General features: G+C 44.7%; 1 protein-coding gene across 1 annotated transcript; it reads right to left on the reverse strand.

Moving 5' to 3' along the window:
- Window positions 1-1,209: 1,209 nt before the first annotated feature.
- On the reverse strand, window positions 1,210-5,132 carry LOC124163751 (uncharacterized protein K02A2.6-like). Its single transcript, XM_046540831.1, has 2 exons — window positions 5,123-5,132; window positions 1,210-4,703 (listed from the first exon to the last, which is right to left on the reverse strand). Exons 1-2 carry the CDS (start codon window positions 5,130-5,132, stop codon window positions 1,210-1,212), a joined length of 3,504 nt encoding a protein of 1,167 aa, XP_046396787.1.
- Between the last annotated feature and the right edge of the window lie 13,765 nt (window positions 5,133-18,897).

Consider the following 18,897-nt stretch of genomic DNA (forward strand, 5'->3'; position numbering starts at 1 on the left):
ATGTTATGGCCGGCCTCACTCCAAACATGCTCTGCAATGGAAGCGAAGATAGTGGCAAAAGAGATTCGCTACTACCCAAGGCAAATCAGGGAAGCAATTGAAATTTACAAAAGACAAAATATTAACAGGGACAATGGCTACCCAATCAGCAACGTTTGGAAGAGAGTTCTGACCAATCAGCGCACAGGAGGAGATCGGCCAGTGCTATATAAGACGGCAAAAAATGAAAACTTCTCACCTTCGACCTGAAGACGGAAGCAGGATGGCTTCCGAAACTGTTGTCAACCAAAAACGACAGACGCGGCTGAAGAACCCGGAAATTAGCAGTCATCGTGAACAACGCCGCGGAAACCTACGCACGAAGAAGTATACATGCACCAACCAGAGGGTTTTGTTGCTAGAGGTAATGAGAACAAAGTTTGCCTTCTGAAAAGGGCAGTGTACGGGCTGAAATAATCCTCAAGGAACTGGAACGATAAAGTTCACGTTTCACTAATTGAAATGGGATACAGTAAATCTGGTTACGAGTCTGGCATGTATTTCAAAATTACTGGTGAAAAAATTGTCATTAATGCGGTGTATGTTGATGATTTTTTTGTATTTTTCAACGACTCGACTGAGGTGACACACCTTAAAGAGAAGTTGATGATGAAATTTAAAATGAAGGACTTGGGGGAAGTAAGTCATTTCCTGGGCATGAGGGTTACCAGGGATAGATGCAAAAACACCATAAAAATTGACCAGAGGCAGTACATTGTAGAGTTACTGAAAAGGTTTGGTATGGAAGATGCAAAGGCTGCTTCGACCCCTATTGAACCCAATTTGAAATTAGAGGCTTCCTCAAATGACATGACTAATTTCCCTTATCAGAACCTCATTGGTTCACTCTTGTATATATCTGTGTGCTCAAGGCCCGACATAATGTTTGCTGTGTGTTGTTGCTGTAAAAATAAGTAAACTCCGTTTCGGGTTTCGGCCTCTTTATTCAGTAGCCACCAAGCAACTTTACACTGTCTGGTTTTACAGCAAAATAACCCCCGTCTGCCGCAAGACACGGCCTTTTATATCCGTCGCTCCCGCAGCTCCGCGACCTCGGCGCCCGCTGTCTATCCGGGGTTGTCATTAAATGGGGCCTCCGCGACGAACCCGCCACATCTCTCCTTCTGAAAAAACACTGAATAAAACAGGGAAAGGAACAGGGAAACGGGTCTAAGGAGTGTATCGTTGAGGGGGACGCACAAGTCGTCCGTATCTCGTCCTGAATACTCCCGTCTCTGGTGGGCTGTGGCTCTTCGCTGTAGACTCGAGGTCTGGAAAAAATGCTTCATAATCACTCGAAATACTCGGCTGCCGTTCAGCTAATGTCAGCGCCACCCGATTCCTCCTGATGACTCCACTACCCGTCTCAATGAGATAGGACCGGGGATGGCCCGACTCTCCGACAACCGTTCCATACTCCCGACGATCTCTCACCCAAACGGTGGCTCCCGCAGGCAATAGGGGTAGTTCTTTCGTCCGGTGTCGTCGGTCGTAGTTCCTCTTCTGTCTCTCCGCGATGACCTTATTCTTATCCCGTAGGACCGTGAGGCTGGGCCATTTGGGATTCAACTTCGTAGGATGAAATGGCAAAGTCGTTCTCAGCTTACGTCCCATTAGTAGTTCCGCTGGGGAATACCCCGACTCCATGGGTGATGCACGGTATGCAAGAAACCCCAACCACGGGTCTCTTTCTTTCGCCAGTATGTTTTTTACCGTTTTCACCGCTGCTTCCGCTAGTCCATTACTCTTTGGGTAGTATGGACTGCTAGTTACGACATCCATTCCGTATTTGTTCGCGAATTCCTGGAACTCTCTTCCTCCAAACGGTGGCCCATTGTCCGTTCGGACTACTTGTGGGATTCCGTGACGTGCGAATATTGATTTTATTTTCGCTATCACGTTCGTGGCCCGCGTATTTTCCAAATACGCGACTTCAGGGTATTTTGAAAAGTAGTCTACGATGACTAAGTACTCACGCCCTCTGCTATGAAAAATATCCATTCCCACCATCTGCCAGGGCCGTGCCGGTGTCTCCGTAGGTCTCAACGGCTCTACTCGCGATGGACGACGTTCGAGACATTCCGGGCACTTGCTTATCATTTCCAGTATTTGATGGGATGCTCCTGGCCACCACACCGATTGCTGCATCCGCCTCCGGCACTTTGAAATACCTAGATGACCTTCGTGGATACGGCTCAATATCTCTTTCCTCCATGATTCCGGGATGTAAACCCTGGTCCCCTTGACTAGTAGCCCGTCAAGGAGGGAAAGATTTGCTCGTTCGTGGTAGAAGCTGGTATCCTCCAACAGCAGTTTCTCTTTACGTGGCCAGCCTTCTTTCACATACTTAGTTATTCGTCGAGTTCTTTCATCTTCTCGTTGCGCTTTCAACACTTCCTTCATGAGTTTGTCGCTCATTGGTAAATCCGCTTTCACAGCTTCGACGTACAATTCCACGTCTTCATCGGTGAGAATATCGCCTTCTTTTGGGGTTTTGGAGATTGGTGATCGTGAGAGAGCATCTGGCGTATACAATTTCTTTCCGGGAACATAAATTACCTCATAGTCGAAACGCATGAGGCGCATACGGAAACGCTGCACTCTGGCGGACAATTCGCTGAGGGGTTTTGTTCCCAATAGTGCCACGAGTGGTTTATGATCCGTACATAGAAGAAATTTCTTGCCTACTAAATAATTTGCTAATTTTTCACACGCCCAGGTAAGCGCTAATACCTCCTTTTCCAATTGGGCGTAGCGTCTTTCGGTATCTGTCAACGCCCGTGACGCAAAACATACCGCTCTCCAATCACCATCTGACTGCCGCTGCTCTAGTGTAGCTCCCAATCCATATGACGATGAGTCGGCTAATACTCTTGTCGGTCGATTTGTCTCGTACATGGCTAATGATGGGGCACTAGTTAATCTTTGCTTGATTTCTTGGAAAGCTTTGGTGTGCGTAGCAGCCCATGGCAAAGGCTCTTTTTCCCTCATCAGCTCTCTCAACGGTTGGGTAACATCCGCCAAGTGAGGGAGAAATTTCAGATGATAATGCACAATTCCAAGAAATCGACGTATCTCTGCTACCGTTTCGGGCTGCGGCAATTTCTCTATTGCCGTAATTTTTTCAGGATCTGGCTTGATTCCATCCTCGGCCGATATGACATGACCTAAGAATTTTGTCTCTGCGACCCGAAATCGGCATTTCTCGCGATTCAAAGTGATCCCATTTTCTCTAAGACGCTGGAGGACGGCGTTCAATCTCACGTCGTGCTCCGGCTGCGTCGCTGCAAATACGAGTATGTCATCCATAACGTTGACTACTCCCTTTAACCCCGTCAATGCTTCAGACATTCGTCTTTGAAAATGCTCTCCAGCTGAAGATAATCCCATCGGTATCCGGTTAAAACAATACCTTCCAAAAGGGGTAATGAAAGTAGTCAGCGGACGGCATTCCCTCTCTAGTGGTATTTGGTAGTATCCTCTGCAAGCATCCAATTTTGTGAAAATTTTCGCTTCTGAAGCCTTCATCAGTGTTAGGCATTCATCCACGGTTGGCAGTTCGTGCTGTTCTTTCCGAATGCATTTATTTAATTTAGTGAAATCTACACATATTCGAACTCCTCCGTCTGCTTTAGGCACTACTACCATGGGCGCGCACCACTCCGTCGGCTCTTCTACCGCCGTTATTATTCCTTCCCCCACCATTTTCTTGATTTCTTTCTCAACCTTATCTCTCAATGGCAAGGGCACTCTTCTCGGCGTAGATACCGCATAGGGCACGGCTTCATCCTTGATGCGAATGACGTAAGGTTTCGGCATTCTTCCTAGCCCACGAAAAAGTTCCTGGTAATTTTCTTCCGGATGGCCAGTTGTTATTTCTCGCAGCCAAGTCAAAATTCCCAGGGATGATATAGCTGGACGTCCCAAGAGCGCATCTTCAACTCCATTCACCACGAAAATCTCGTCCTCGTACACGCGATCCTTCCAACGTAGAAGTGACCGGAATTTTCCTTTGGCCTGCAATCTGCTTCGATTTGGGCCGCGGAGGAATGTTGTGGTGTTTTCGAGTTGTATTCCCTTCAACGTTTTAAATAATTCGGCGCCGATGACAGTGACATCCGCGCCTGTGTCGACTTTGAAGGGGATTTCTTGGTTACCGATGACGAGTGAGACCCTCCATGGTTCTTCTCCCGTCGAAATGCTTCCCAAAAAGAAATGGTCGTCTTCACCCGGTAGCCGCTTGTCAATTTCAGCAACCGCCTTCGTTCTGCAAACCGCTGCCCAATGTCCTTTCTTTTTACAAAGGGCGCACGCAGATTGACGCGCCGGACATCGTGCGAAAGCGTGCTGCGGCGTTTTCCCGCACCGTGGACATTTGCGACCACTCACCTTCATTTGGTCGGGTAGGGCGGCTGTTGACGTCGATGCCTTCTGGTGCCGTGGAGCCTTCTTCCGCACCACGTCCACCTCAGATCCTCGTGCCTGCGAGTGGACTGTTTTATCTTCCCCTGAGTTACTCCTTATCAGCGTCTGTTGCCTGTGCACGTCTTCTGCTTGCCTCGCCTTTGTAACGGCTCTCTCCAGCGTAAGCTCCGGATCCAATTGTAGGGCTTCGGACAACTTGGCGTTCCGTAAACCAACTACCAGACGGTCCCTCACCAATTCTTCACGCAGGGTGCCAAATTTACAGTTTTTAGCGATAATATGCAGATTACGAACGAATTCTTCCACCGTTTCGGTCTCTCCTTGCAGTCGCTTGTTGAAACGGGCACGTTCGTAAATTATATTTACCTTCGGGACAAAATGCTCTTCAAACTTTCCAAACACGATACTGTACTTCTTTTCTTCTTCCGCCGATAGGTTGAAGGATGATAGTATATCGTCCGCGTCGTCACCCATTGCATAAATCAATGCGTCGACTTGCTCATCTTCTGGCTTTTTGGCGAGTCCAGAAGCTCGTCTGTACCTCTCGAACCGTCGACTCCATTTTGGCCAATCTTCCGCCACGAAGGAAAACTGCTGGGGTATGGACCAGGTAGGACCTCCTATCCCTTCGACTTGCTTATTCGACATAATAACACACCTGACACCATGTGTTGTTGCCGTAAAAATAAGTAAACTCCGTTTCGGGTTTCGGCCTCTTTATTCAGTAGCCACCAAGCAACTTTACACTGTCTGGTTTTACAGCAAAATAACCCCCGTCTGCCGCAAGACACGGCCTTTTATATCCGTCGCTCCCGCAGCTCCGCGACCTCGGCGCCCGCTGTCTATCCGGGGTTGTCATTAAATGGGGCCTCCGCGACGAACCCGCCACATGCTGTGAATTACTTGAGCAGATTCAATGTTTCGCATGGTAAAGAACACTGGGAGTACGCCAAGAGTGTTGCGCTACGTAAAAGGGACTATTGATTTTGGACTTGTGTACAGACAAAACAGAAGTGACATAAGTGGGTATGTTGATGCAGACTGGGCAGGTGATGTGAGTGACAGAAAATCTTATACCGGGTATGTGTTTATGTACGCTGGTGCTGCTGTGTCGTGGGAGTGTAGGAAGCAGCGGACTGTTGCTCTCTCGAGCACCGAGGCTGAGTATATGGCCATATCAGATGCTGCAAAAGAAGCAGTGTACTTAAAGGGATTGGTTGGAGAACTGCTAGGGAACTGTGGGGTCATAAATGTATATTATGACAACCAAAGTGCCCAAAAGATTGCCTCAAATCCTGTGTTCCACAATAGAACAAAGCATATAGATGTGAGGCATCATTTTGTGAGGGAGGTGGTATCAAGTGAAGTGATAAATTTACTGTATCTTCCCACGAATGAGATGATAGCTGATGTTATGACAAAGGGACTTCACAGTCCAAAACACATTTTTTGTGTTGAAGGTCTTGGTTTGAATTAATCAATATTGTTGTGCTTGGACAAATTGAACATACTCTTGGTTGTAGTACAATTAAGCTGGTACAATTATTAGATTATGGGGGTGTGTTATTTGTAATCTTATAATTGTAATATCTACGCAGAGACACCAAGTGTTATGAAGGTGAACTATCTTCCTCTTTGTATGCTTTTTGTTTTGCTTGTTTTTGTTTGTCGTTGTTCATCCGAGATCGCGAATAGACGTGTGAAATTAATATCCGTCTTATTTATTTCCAATCCTGATCCGTTCCTACATTTTATAGACACAGAAATAAGTTTCAAGCACTATTTACGCTTTATTTACACAAGTTCCTGTTTTTGATCCGAAATCCACCGCAGAAACGAGTCGAAATTTTAGGTTTTGCGTTGACATGCTGCGAACTTTTTGACATGACAGCGGTAAATATTGAGTTAACCCAGAGAGTTTACCTTGCCAAAAGTCTCATATTTCTCGTATATTCCGTATTTTTCGCCGTGGTTTAATCGTAATCAGAATTTATTCTCGTGAAAAGCTACCTTCCTTTATATTTAATCCAACAATGAGTAGACTATTAGGTACATTCCTAGGGTTGCTTACAAAGTGAAGTGAGTGATACATCCTAAATTTGGTGGCTATCCGAGAAAAACAGTGGCAATTCGATGGAACCCTACTGCAACCCTGATTCAAGAGTGTACTTACGTTGAGAAATATTCCGTTGACAATGTAGACAAAGTATATAACTCCATTCTGTAGGTCGTCAACCACTTCCTTCTATTATTTTTGTCATTTGGAACACAAGCAGAAACCTTCTCCGGCAAGAAAATAGAGGAAATTGAGCGCCGTGGCACCATAAACGATTTCACACGTTTTTCTATTGGATATTCATGCTGCAATACTCTTATTCCAAGCAAATGATGTAGGTGTGCAGCGTAGATCATAATATGCAATCAACTTATTTTCATTTAATCATTCCATTTCTCCGCAAACAATCCCCTTTATTTATTTCAACGACGCTTTGGCAACCCAATATATTCATTATCTGCATTTTGACGATATAACAACAATCATTTTCGCCAAATTTGCGTTTTTGCCCCTGTATAGACCGGTTTTCTATCCACTGCCTCAGCATGCCATCAGTGGATACTGTGCCGTGACGTCACGCTCCGAAGACGTCTCATAACTCGGCTAAAAACATTATTCATCCGCGAAATTTTCGGTGAGTACATTTGAGGTAGGGACCTTCTTATTAAAGCACTTTTAAAAAAATATGCATGTTCCCCATTGATAAGTCGGTCAAAACTACAAATTAAATTATTTGTTTTGCTTTTACCAATTTAATAACTGGACTTCGTGGCATTATAACATTTTAATTACTAATTTGTAAGCACTAAGCTTATAGGAAGGGCCAGGTTCGAAGAAGGCAGAATGAGATAACAAGTCTGGTTCCACACGTTTAATTCAGAGCACAGTTACAAACTCCCCCTTCGAGATACCACGTAAGACTCCCCGTGTCTCTTCCCTCCAAGAGGCTTCCTTCCGTGTCGCGTCCGTCCCGTGACCCTCTCGGCGTCCTCCTATTGGCTGGAAAAGGCCGCAAGATCATGCACATCATACGCCTTCCCACGCCAAGATACTGCAACGTGTTACGGCATAAAGTGTTGGAGGAATACGCGGAGACCAATTCCCACGCGAGAGCAAGTTGTTAATCGGAGTAGGGTGTCAGAGTCATGCACGAGGATGGATCCCACGCGAGAGGTTGCAACGTGTTAAGAGTTTCAGATACTGGACCCATCACTCGAACGTGACTCTGCGATTCTTCCATTACCCCAAGAGCGGAACCGAGCTGACACAAGACGGCAAGCGACACCCTTACATCTCATTTCCCCCCAAAAGTGAATCGCTGAATAATAAGGAATTATTTTTTATATTCAGCGATTCATCCAAATGAATTCAGCCCACAAAATTTAGATACATATAACTATTACAATATAAGAATTAAAAAGTTCATGTTCCATTGAAAATTCCAACAAAAAAAAACACTTCAAGTTCATATTTGCATTAAACACTATGGTAATAATCACTCTTTCTGCAGAACCGATATATGATAGAAATAGATAGGTAGACCAATAAACACACCCAATATTCCATCCACAAAATTCAGCCCACAAATTGAGATACATGTAACTATTAAAATACTACCCACAAAATGTACTGTCCATAAAATACATAGTTACGCAAATTATAAAGTTTATGCAGCAAACACCCTCTAAAATTGACTACTAATGATATAAGAATTAAAAAGTTCATGTTCCTATTGAAAATTACAACTAACAAAAATACACATTTCAGTTCATTTTTTCACTAAGCACTATGGTAACAATTACTCTTCCTGCAGAGCCCATATATGATAGAAATAGATAGAATAAAAACAGACCCCAGGCTAACTTCCCACTTGCTCTACTGGCCCTGCACCCACCTCCTCCTTGACATGTTGGTATTCCCTATTCATCCTTTCTAACGCTAAAATATATCCCCGACCATAGCTTTGCCTAACTTCCTCTCCCATCCTACCTCTTACTTCATCGAAAATGATTCTAATCCTTTTATATTCCTCTTTCATGGAACCCAGATTAAAATTTATAACTACCATCCATGAATGTTCAGTTAACACTACATCCCGCTGTCTTTCAAACAATATTCCACTATTCAACGGCATCACCTCTTGGCCCCTAATAGGGTCCAAACCACAACACAATAAACACACCAGCCAACCCAAAATGTTTAGGGGTCCACCATATCCTCTTCTTCCTCCTCCCATCTTGTCAGCGCCTCCCGCGGGCGTAGATAATAGCGGGGAGAGGGTGCGGGAGGGGGACGTCCTCTTCTGGGTCGTAATCTGTGAAGATAACGACGGGGAAGGGGAGGGGGGTCAGTGGGGACGACTCCTTCCGCCTCCAATGGGGGAGCGGTGTCGTCTTGATGAGGGGCAGGGGGCGGAGGGGATTGAGGACCACAGGGGGGGGCGGGCACCTCTTCTCCCTCTATGGCCACGACTTCCCCTCTCTCCGCGCCGCCTTCTCCTCCTCCTGCGCCTTGCGTCACCAGCTGATCCCCTCGGTTCTCCACCCACTCGTCCTCCCAGTGAAGGGGTGTGTTTACAGCTGATGTCGGCTCTCGCGAAGAAATGTCACCTGGAAGAAATTTTCGTGGCCGTCCACGGGGTCTATCAGCAATATTCCCTGTATTAGGAGGGGGAATAGGGCCATGATAAGGCTTAACACGACTTGTGTGCACAATAAGGGTTCGAAATGGAAGTTCCAACAGTATATTGCACTTCGAAGTTACCTTCAACACGCGATACGGGCCCTTCCACGGTCTATGAAACTTTTTTACTTGCCCCACTTTCAAACAAGGATCACTTAAGAACACGTAGTCGCCTTCCTTATACTCCCTCACCTTACCCCTTCCCTTCACTGTTTCCCTCCTTTTCTTTACCGCTAAGCGATCATTTCGGGCGCATTGTTTCCACATTCCCTTCAACCTCTCTCGTAGACCTGTCACACTAGGGTGTTCCTTCCCTGGGCTACTTGCCCCTAAACAATTGAAAGGTGATGCCATCTGTTGTCCAAACACCAACTCATGCGGGGTGAACCCCGTGGTCCTGTGGTTTGAGGTGTTATACGAGCAAACGGCAAACTCGAGATGCTTCCCCCAGTCATCGTTTCGTACGTTCACGTAATGGCTAAGGATCTTTGCGATTGTCCGATGCACTCTCTCAACTCGGCCATTGCACTCTGGGTGGAACGGAGATGTCCTTAGCTGTTTTACATTCAGTAGCCTACAAATCTGTCGGAACAGATCAGACATAAAGTTAGTCCCCTGATCCGTAAGCAATAATTCCGGCACCCCAAATTTTAAAATCCATTGTTTTACCAGTGCAACGGATACGGTTTCAGCCGATTGGTCGGGCAACGGCACCATTACCAAGTATCTCGTAAAATGGTCTAGGATAGACAAAATATAACGATTCCCATCATTTGTCCTTGGAAGGGGGCCCACAATATCAATGGCAATAAACTCAAAGGGTTTATTCGCCGCGGGAAGCGCCTGCAAAGGGGGTTTGCACTTGCCATAGGGGCTTCGCTGACTACAAGCTATACAACTCTTTACATACTCCTTGATATTCCCCAGAATCGTGGGCCACCAATAGTCCCTTCTGACTCTACTCGTAGTTGCGTGTACTCCAAGATGGCCCGAAAGAATGTGATCATGACACTGGCGTAACACTCCCTCCCTGCAGTTTCGTGGCACCACTATCTTATTTCCCCCTTTGTGTCTCTTACAAATAATGCCGTCAATCACAACAAAATCATTTTCATTAACCCACTTTATGCATTCTGGGTCTCGTTTCTGTTCTTCTCCAAAATTAATTATTTCCTCGGCCGATACGAGGCCAACTTTTCTACTCAGCGCGTCAGCATTTGCATGGGTTTTACCCGATCTGTGCACCACCTGGTAATCATATTCACCCAGTTTTAATGTCCACCTCATCAATCGACTATTAGGATCCTTTAAATTGAATAGCCACGTTAGTGCTGCGTGGTCCGTCACAATAGTAAATTTTCGTCCCAGCACATAATGTCTAAACTGATTGACAGCCCAAGTTATTCCGACCAATTCCTTCTCTGTTGTGGTATAATTCAGCTCCGGTTTCTTAAGCTGCCGTGAGGCAAATGCTACCGGGTGTTCCTCGCCGTTGATCACTTGGGACAGGATGGCACCTACTGCAAAATTACTAGCGTCTGTTGATATAGTAAATGGCAAGGAAAAATCTGGGTATATTAATACGGGACTACTCGTAAGAGCTGTTTTTAAATCTTCCACTGCTTGATCGCATTCGGGAGTCCAAACGAATGCGCTACCCTTTTTCAATAGCGACGTAAGGGGTCGGGCTATAACTGCATAGTTTTCGATGAACCGACGGTAATAATTCGTGAGGCCCAAAAAGGATTGTATCTCCTTCACATTTTTCGGAGTAGGGAATTCCTTTACCGCTGAAATCTTGCTAGGGTCCGGGAGAATACCTTCTGCACTAATTATGTGTCCCAAATAGTTCACTTGTGATGAGGCAAAGTGACATTTAGATAGTTTTAGGGACAACCCCGCTTTTTCTAGCCTCTCGAATACTCTTTCTAAGCGCGAAGCGTGTTCCTTTATGGAGCCGCTAAAGACGATGACGTCATCGAGATACACCAGGCATTCTGTGGGAGCCATCCCCCTAAAAACTCCATCCATAAACCGTTGGAAAACGCTAGGGGCGTTTCTAAGACCGAAGGGCATTCGGAGGTATTCATACAGCCCATTATGCACGATGAAGGCGGTTTTCTCACGCGAGTCGGAAGCCATCGGGATTTGGTGGTAACCCGCAGTTAAATCAAGTGTAGTGAAATATCTGCATCCCCCCAAATAGTCTAGTGTTTCAGTAATGTTGGGTAAGGGGTATACGTCGGGTTTTGTTATCGCATTTAACGCGCGAAAATCTATGCAAAACCGGTACTTCGGCTCTCCGTCCTCAGATTTTTTCGGAACAATCACAACGGGCGAGGCCCAGGGGCTATGACTTGACACTATTATTCCCCCCTGCAATTGTTCCTTCACAAAATTGTCTATCAATGGCTTCAAATGATGAGGGGTTCGGTAGGGTCTTCTGTAAATGGGCCGAGCATCACCAGTGGGAATGTGGTGTTCTACCAAATGTGTGGCTGGGGGTGTGCCCGATGGCGAGAACAATTGACTATACCTTCCGATTAAAGGCTGCAATACCGATTGTTCCTCCGCGTCTAGATGAGACAACTTCCTTGCGATCTCGTCCTTAAAATCATCCTCACCCGCCTTGCACACGGAAATATGCGCGTCCCTGTCAATCCCGGTCCCTCGCACTCCACTTTTGTCCCACCCATTATTCACATCATCCTCCAATTCACTCACTATTGCGATCACTGTACCCTTACTCAAAGTTACATCTATCATTCCAAAGTTACTTACTTGGATCTTAGCACCCCCTTCCTCATCCACCTTACAAACACACCTGGCCACCCAGCAATCGTCCAATTCCAGCGCTGACTCCACCATGCACTCATGGCCCTCTCTCCAGCCGCTACCAAGGGGAAGAGTCACGAGACGGACGCTCCGAGCTGGGATCATCTCTGCCGACACAAGGCGTACCGGCATATTCACCCGTGGGCGGCGCCATTTCCTCCCCGCATCTCCCAGCTCCTTCGCCGTGGACCTCGTCGTTGCGTCCCTCGGTCTCTCCTCCGTGATGTCCGCGGCTCCGCTTATCCACGCTCGGTCAGCCACGCCCTCCGTCCTTATCTCCATAACGGCCGGGCACGCTCCCTGCGGTTCGCCGTCCGTCATCGCGGAAGTGGTCGCTTCGCCAACCTCCCTCGGCCGCGGTGGGGTCTCCGCGTGCTCTTTACTTCCACTTTCGGTTAGACAAATTACGCGTCCGTCAATTGTCAGTTCACATCTACTCACGTCAATTATCGCTCCAATTTCGCGGAGGAAGTCTATTCCTAAAATTCCCTCATGGCCCCCCAAATTATCTACAACCTGAGCCTTTAGGTTATACACTTTATTACCGACAACTAGCGGTACTACCACTTCTCCGAAGTTCCAAATAAGCCCTACATTCAGTCCTTTTATCCTGAACTGAGACCTCTTCGGTGTTCGGTCCCCACAGCACTTTTTAGTTAAAAGGCTCACTTGCGCCCCTGTATCAACCAACATTCGTCGCCGCATGCCTCCACACGTCACAGTCACCGCCAAATCTTTCACATTCCCCTCGCGGTGCACACATGGAAGTACGATCCTTAATTGGGGCCGTTGCGGGCGACTTGCGCGGCCCCGGAGCCGTTTAACGGCATCTCAGAACGCTGGCTGAAACTACTTCGCCCTCGCGCCCGACAGCTTTTAGCCCAGTGTCCTTCCTTCCCGCAATTAAAACACTGCATTCTGCCCCGCTGTTTACAGTCCCTTGCAAAATGCCCAAGGCGGCCACACGCGTGACAAGCTCCATCACGGACCGCGAAAACGCTCCTCTCCTCTCGCCCCTCCTTCACCGGTCGGATCCTCCGCTCAGCTTCCCGCACGCGCACGGCTGCGGATATAGCAGCGTCGAAAGTCTCTGGCATGGAGAGGCGCGTGTGCTCCCCCACCCTACCAGGAAGGCCATTTAGGAAGGCGTCTAAAGCTCTCTCATCAGCCTCCGCACGACGAGCTGCCGCTGCGGCGGAATCTTCCTCTTCCTTCCATGTATGACTATTTATTTCGCGGATACGATCCGCGAACTCTTCTATCTGCTCCGCCGGGCCCATTTGTATGTTCGCCAACATCTCCCTGTAGAATCTCCTATTCTTCACCCCCTGGTACCTCTCCAACAGCACCTTCTTTGCTTCGGGGTAGGTCAAGGCATCCCCCGCTCTTGCCTTCGCCCTCAGGAGATCCGCGGCCCCACCGCGCGCGCGAAGTGTGACCGCGCTTAGCCTGTCTTCATCATCCCACCCTCCCAGCCTTCCCACCTGTTCTACTTGCGAGAGGAACGCTTCAATGTTTTCACCCGTGGCTCCCGAAAAACTGTCTATTGCCGATAACATCGAGTAGGACTTCCTCGAGTTTTCCCCTGTCCCAGCCACATCAGTTGTACGGGCTCTATAACTGGCGTTTTCTTCTTTGAGGGCCCGTAGCTGCGCACAAAGTTCATCCACGGCCTGTTGGAGCTCCATTTCTCGGCCCGATAGACTAACTCGATTCGACATTGTCACTCACCTTTCCACGTCTGGTACTAATGCCCTTCGGGAGATCCCACTTCTCAACACCAAATGTAAGCACTAAGCTTATAGGAAGGGCCAGGTTCGAAGAAGGCAGAATGAGATGACAAGTCTGGTTCCACACGTTTAATTCAGAGCACAGTTACAAACTCCCCCTTCGAGATACCACGTAAGACTCCCCGTGTCTCTTCCCTCCAAGAGGCTTCCTTCCGTGTCGCGTCCGTCCCGTGACCCTCTCGGCGTCCTCCTATTGGCTGGAAAAGGCCGCAAGATCATGCACATCATACGCCTTCCCACGCCAAGATACTGCAACGTGTTACGGCATAAAGTGTTGGAGGAATACGCGGAGACCAATTCCCACGCGAGAGCAAGTTGTTAATCGGAGTAGGGTGTCAGAGTCATGCACGAGGATGGATCCCACGCAAGAGGTTGCAACGTGTTAAGAGTTTCAGATACTGGACCCATCACTCGAACGTGACTCTGCGATTCTTCCATTACCCCAAGAGCGGAACCGAGCTGACACAAGACGGCAAGCGACACCCTTACATCTCACTGTATTTCTTCCTTCTATTCAAGAGCGCAGCTAGGAATTAAGGATAGGGGGGTTTTAGGCGCAGCTAATACTACGGGTCTGCAGGGTATAGAAAACTCGCTAAGGTAAGCGAGAACGGCGTGGGGGCCCTCCCCCAGACATTTTTTAAGACAAATGGTTCAAAATAGTGGGTTTTGCGGCTGTGTGAATAGTTAAATATGTTTTGTTAGTGACTCATCCGTCCCCCTAATATTATTAACAAAAGTTTTTATAAAAAATTCTCTGACCTCTTGGGGGGGTTTTAACCCCCAAAAACCCCCCTCGCTGCGTCACTGCTTCGCTTCGCTGCATTTATTTAGCTTCATCCGCATTATCTTGCGTCTGATATCAAAACAAAAACTGTTATTTATCAGAAGGTGCTTGACTCGAGTCATTAAACCCGAATGTGTAGGGCACACCGTGGTGCGTTTACGTATGCAGCACGTTTACGCAGTGCGTTTTTTCCAAACAGAGATACTATAACTGGCGCGCCTTAAGTCATTTGATACGACTGCTGCTTCATACGGGCTTTTCTTACACGATTTTGAGAATCAGTCAAGCGTCGGTCTGGCGTTGTGTTAACCTTCCCCGTGAACGGGCCAAGTTTACGCAACGAATTTGGGCCGAAAAACATTTTTTTACGGTTAATAACACAAATAGCCAACAACTGAATTCGTATAATTTTAATTTCATTAACTGCTTTACAAAACCACAATGCCCAATACTTCTTAAACAAAATGTAGGAATATTTATTGAAAAGGCTCCGCGTAAACGTGGTCCGATCCACCCTACGTAGATTAAATAAAGAAATAGTCTATCTGACAAGCAATATTGATACTCATTAACGTATTTTTATAGAAATTGTGTCCTTATTTTATTAAATTAATCAAATATGATTAAAAACGATGAAGCAACTCTTGATTTATAAATGGTGAATTTAACTTTAAGTTCAATGACTGGTAGGCAGTAAGAAGTTCGCCGAGTCAGTTGGTCATATTTTAAAATTATACAATTCTCTGAGCTTATCATTATCGTACTTATTATCGTAATTATTATCGTATTCTTATACGTATCATTATCCCTATTTTGTCTTCTTAAATATATGTATAAAGACCGTGATATGCACCGTCGTACGTACGTCAGCATTTGAGCTATGACCTTCTAAATATGACAGCTGCAGTTGTACTCCTTATACGTCACCGCGTCGACATTTGCGAGGATTCGGAAAAATTGAGGTTTTCGTGAATAAGTCCCCATAAACAAAGTAGATAATAATCCGCTTAAGAGCTTAAGTCAGGCACATTCTGCTAAAAAGATTTTGAAAACGCATTTTGCTAGTCTTTGCTGCGAGTTTTACTTGACCTTTGAATGTTTAAATATGTGAAAAAGAGAGGTCGGCTGTGCCCAGAGCCGATCACCTAAGAGTTCGCGTGTGTGGCATCTAAAGAGATGCATCGGCGCTGTTTTCCTTACGACCTACCTATAAAGCTCGACTGAATTGTGTTTGGGACATAGCACGTGGCCCACTTGGTCACCCCGACCTCTTAATTACAAGAAAAGAAAATCCATCCGCTTATATCGCTTAAAATTCATCTAGAGGGTTACCAAGTTGAACGCTAACCATTGAGGGTATCACCTCAAAATCCTGTTCCTTTAATTAAAACCTGAATTTTAATGAAATTATTGAACTATAACGCAAGAATACTACTATGTCTTTCCTTCAATCAAATTTAGAGACAAAGTCAGGTACACTCTGCTAAAAAGATTTTGAAAAGCGATTTAAGAACCCCTCTATCGAAAAATATATGCTTTGTTTACAGTCCTCGCATTACCTTAGATTACTCCGCCTGTAATAGTAGATTATTCTGAAATAGAACAACAAGCCCTTTCGAAGATTAAATTTAAGTTAAGTATCTTTATTCCGTCAAACGGTGATTTTTAGTTAAATATACCTCAAATAAAAATGCGAATACATGAGCACATAAAAAACATACGCATCGAATCCTATGCTTATTTTCTTGTCTTGGGTCATGTATAGATAGAGTATAAGAGTATGTATATCCCTCCCACCATGCAAAATATAAAGCACTAAGAACAAGAGGAATGGTGATAAATTAAAAAAAAACATATAGCTCCCAAAGAAATACGCGTGGAAATTAAGTGCCTTTTTTACAAAAAGAAAATCACTCAGCAGTTGCACATTTTGTAAATCGTGGATCAACAAGACTCGAAATCAATGTCGAGGCCTATATTATGCTATTGCCACAGACGTCCATGCAGAGTAATGCCTCGATTATAGCCTAAAATTTGATAAATCACATCAACATGAATGTAAACTTCAGTGGACGATCCTAATTATTCTTAATTTCCGCGTAAAAACTCGTATTTATATCTCGGATTTGCAATGGGTAACAACACAGAAGCCGATTAGAAGATCCTCTTTCTAATATTCGAGGAAAAAAATTGGGATTCTTTTACCCTAAATTATGATCTTCATACAAAGGAATATCGATTTAAGAATCAGATCCTTCCCTTACCTATTCATTTTATGAAAAAACCCAAATGCAAAAATTAGGAGTGAAAGCACTGCAGCGCGTAAGAATGGTGAAATGTAACCGCTGCAAAAACAAAACCATACCTGCATAGCAAAAAAAATCACTCCGCAGTTGCACTTTTTGTAAATCGAGGATCAACAAGACTCGAAATCAATGTCTAGGTCTATATTATGCTATTAGCACAGACGTCCATGCAGAGTAATGCCTCGATTATAGCCTGAATTGGAAAATCAGGAGTTTAAGGGGGTCAAAAAAAAAGAACTTTCACTAAAGTTAATCAAAAACTATTTCATTGACTCATACTTCCAAGACTAGGGTTAACAACTTGCTTGTCCAGATACTCCACCTCATGCGTCAATAACAAATGACCTCCGTATAGCCGTTGGTGGTGAACTGGGTGATCTGCAGACCTCGTCAATAACTTTTCCAAGTTAAAACGCAATGATAAGTCAGTTTGGCTGCCCAGGTAGTGCAAAATAAACATCATAAACATTTACCTAACGCATGAACCTTGGCGATCACAAGTTGACAATATCGGTATGTTGACTTGAGCATAATTGGAAACTTGGACATCTTACCAACCATGCTGCTTATGCCATCCCTTTGACATCGGTGCTTACCACCCCTGTGTCTTCATTAGGGCCACGGTATATTACAAAGTAGTGTTTTTATTTTCTCAAGACCTTTAACCGCGGTTGTGTCATTTTCACCTAGGTATTCAGAAGTTTTTCAATCTCGAAATTTCTTAGCATGCAAAACCCATGCAAAATTTTACTTATGGATCCACATTGTGAGGTCAACAATATTCTAATTTCTACTGTTGTGTATTAGTGTAACTAAAATGAAAACTAGGAGCAAAAATATAATTATAAATTTTTCACCAGTAAACGAGACAAAAATAATATTACAATATTGATACTCTCAGCGGAAGCCATCAACGTGGCTGGCAGGTCAGAAACTCTGACTGGGCACATAATGACAGCATTGAAGAAAAGCCTACCAAAAAAGGGATTAAAAAATCGCAGTACTTCAAATTTTTATTAATTCAAGCTAATTCTACATATACTTACAAAAAATAATATGCAAAAAGATAATAGAAAAATTGCCATATTTTAGCATGCAGAGAAATTAGAATCATGCACTTTACAAAAAATCCCCAATACTAACGAAAAGGAGGAACTAAAATGTATTTTACAACGAAAATGCTTAAATGGGAATATAACTTAATATTTAATTTTACAGAGTATACCATTACACAGCAAAACATTATCAAGAGCAGTGAAAATAAATAAAGATAGTTAATAAATTTTAAATTACTTTAATTCCTTAAAAAAACACAGTAATACTTATTTACCATATCATTGTAATGAGAAAATATAAAAAACAATACCAAAATTGGTACCAAACAGTAAAAAAGGGGAATGAAAAATAAATCAGTGATGTTACCATGAAGCACATTTCACCCAAAAGAATAAAAATAACAAAAAATGAAAACATTATAAACAGAACAAAATTAGATAACATTCTACCACTTCAAACCTCCTAAATACATGGCACAAATACAGAATTTGAAATTGCACTAGGATACCATACTGCTTTAGCCAAAGGAAAGTCCAACGCTATAATTGAAGCAGGAGATAAAATAAATGATTCATTAAAATCAATAATTGATTGGTATAGACTTTCCTCTGTTTATCCCCCTCCCCACGTAGAGGGAGCAGTTTGGATTTTGAGGGGGAGGGAGGGTGGGGAGGGATTTTTAGTGAAAGGAAAGGACAGTTAGTGTCAGTATTCCTACTAACACTACCATTAGTACTACTGCTACAAGCACACACTCATTCATAAAATCACATTCCATTCATTCATTCATAAAATCACATTCCATTCACTCATTAATAAAATCACATTCATCCATTCATACAGCCCTGCCTACCTAAATACTACTTTATACGCCTGAATTAATTAAACGCCTAAATACGGAATCGTGGCCACGATACACGA

The sequence above is a fragment of the Ischnura elegans genome, chromosome 8, assembly GCF_921293095.1.
Source record: "Ischnura elegans chromosome 8, ioIscEleg1.1, whole genome shotgun sequence".
NCBI lineage: Eukaryota > Metazoa > Arthropoda > Insecta > Odonata > Coenagrionidae > Ischnura > Ischnura elegans.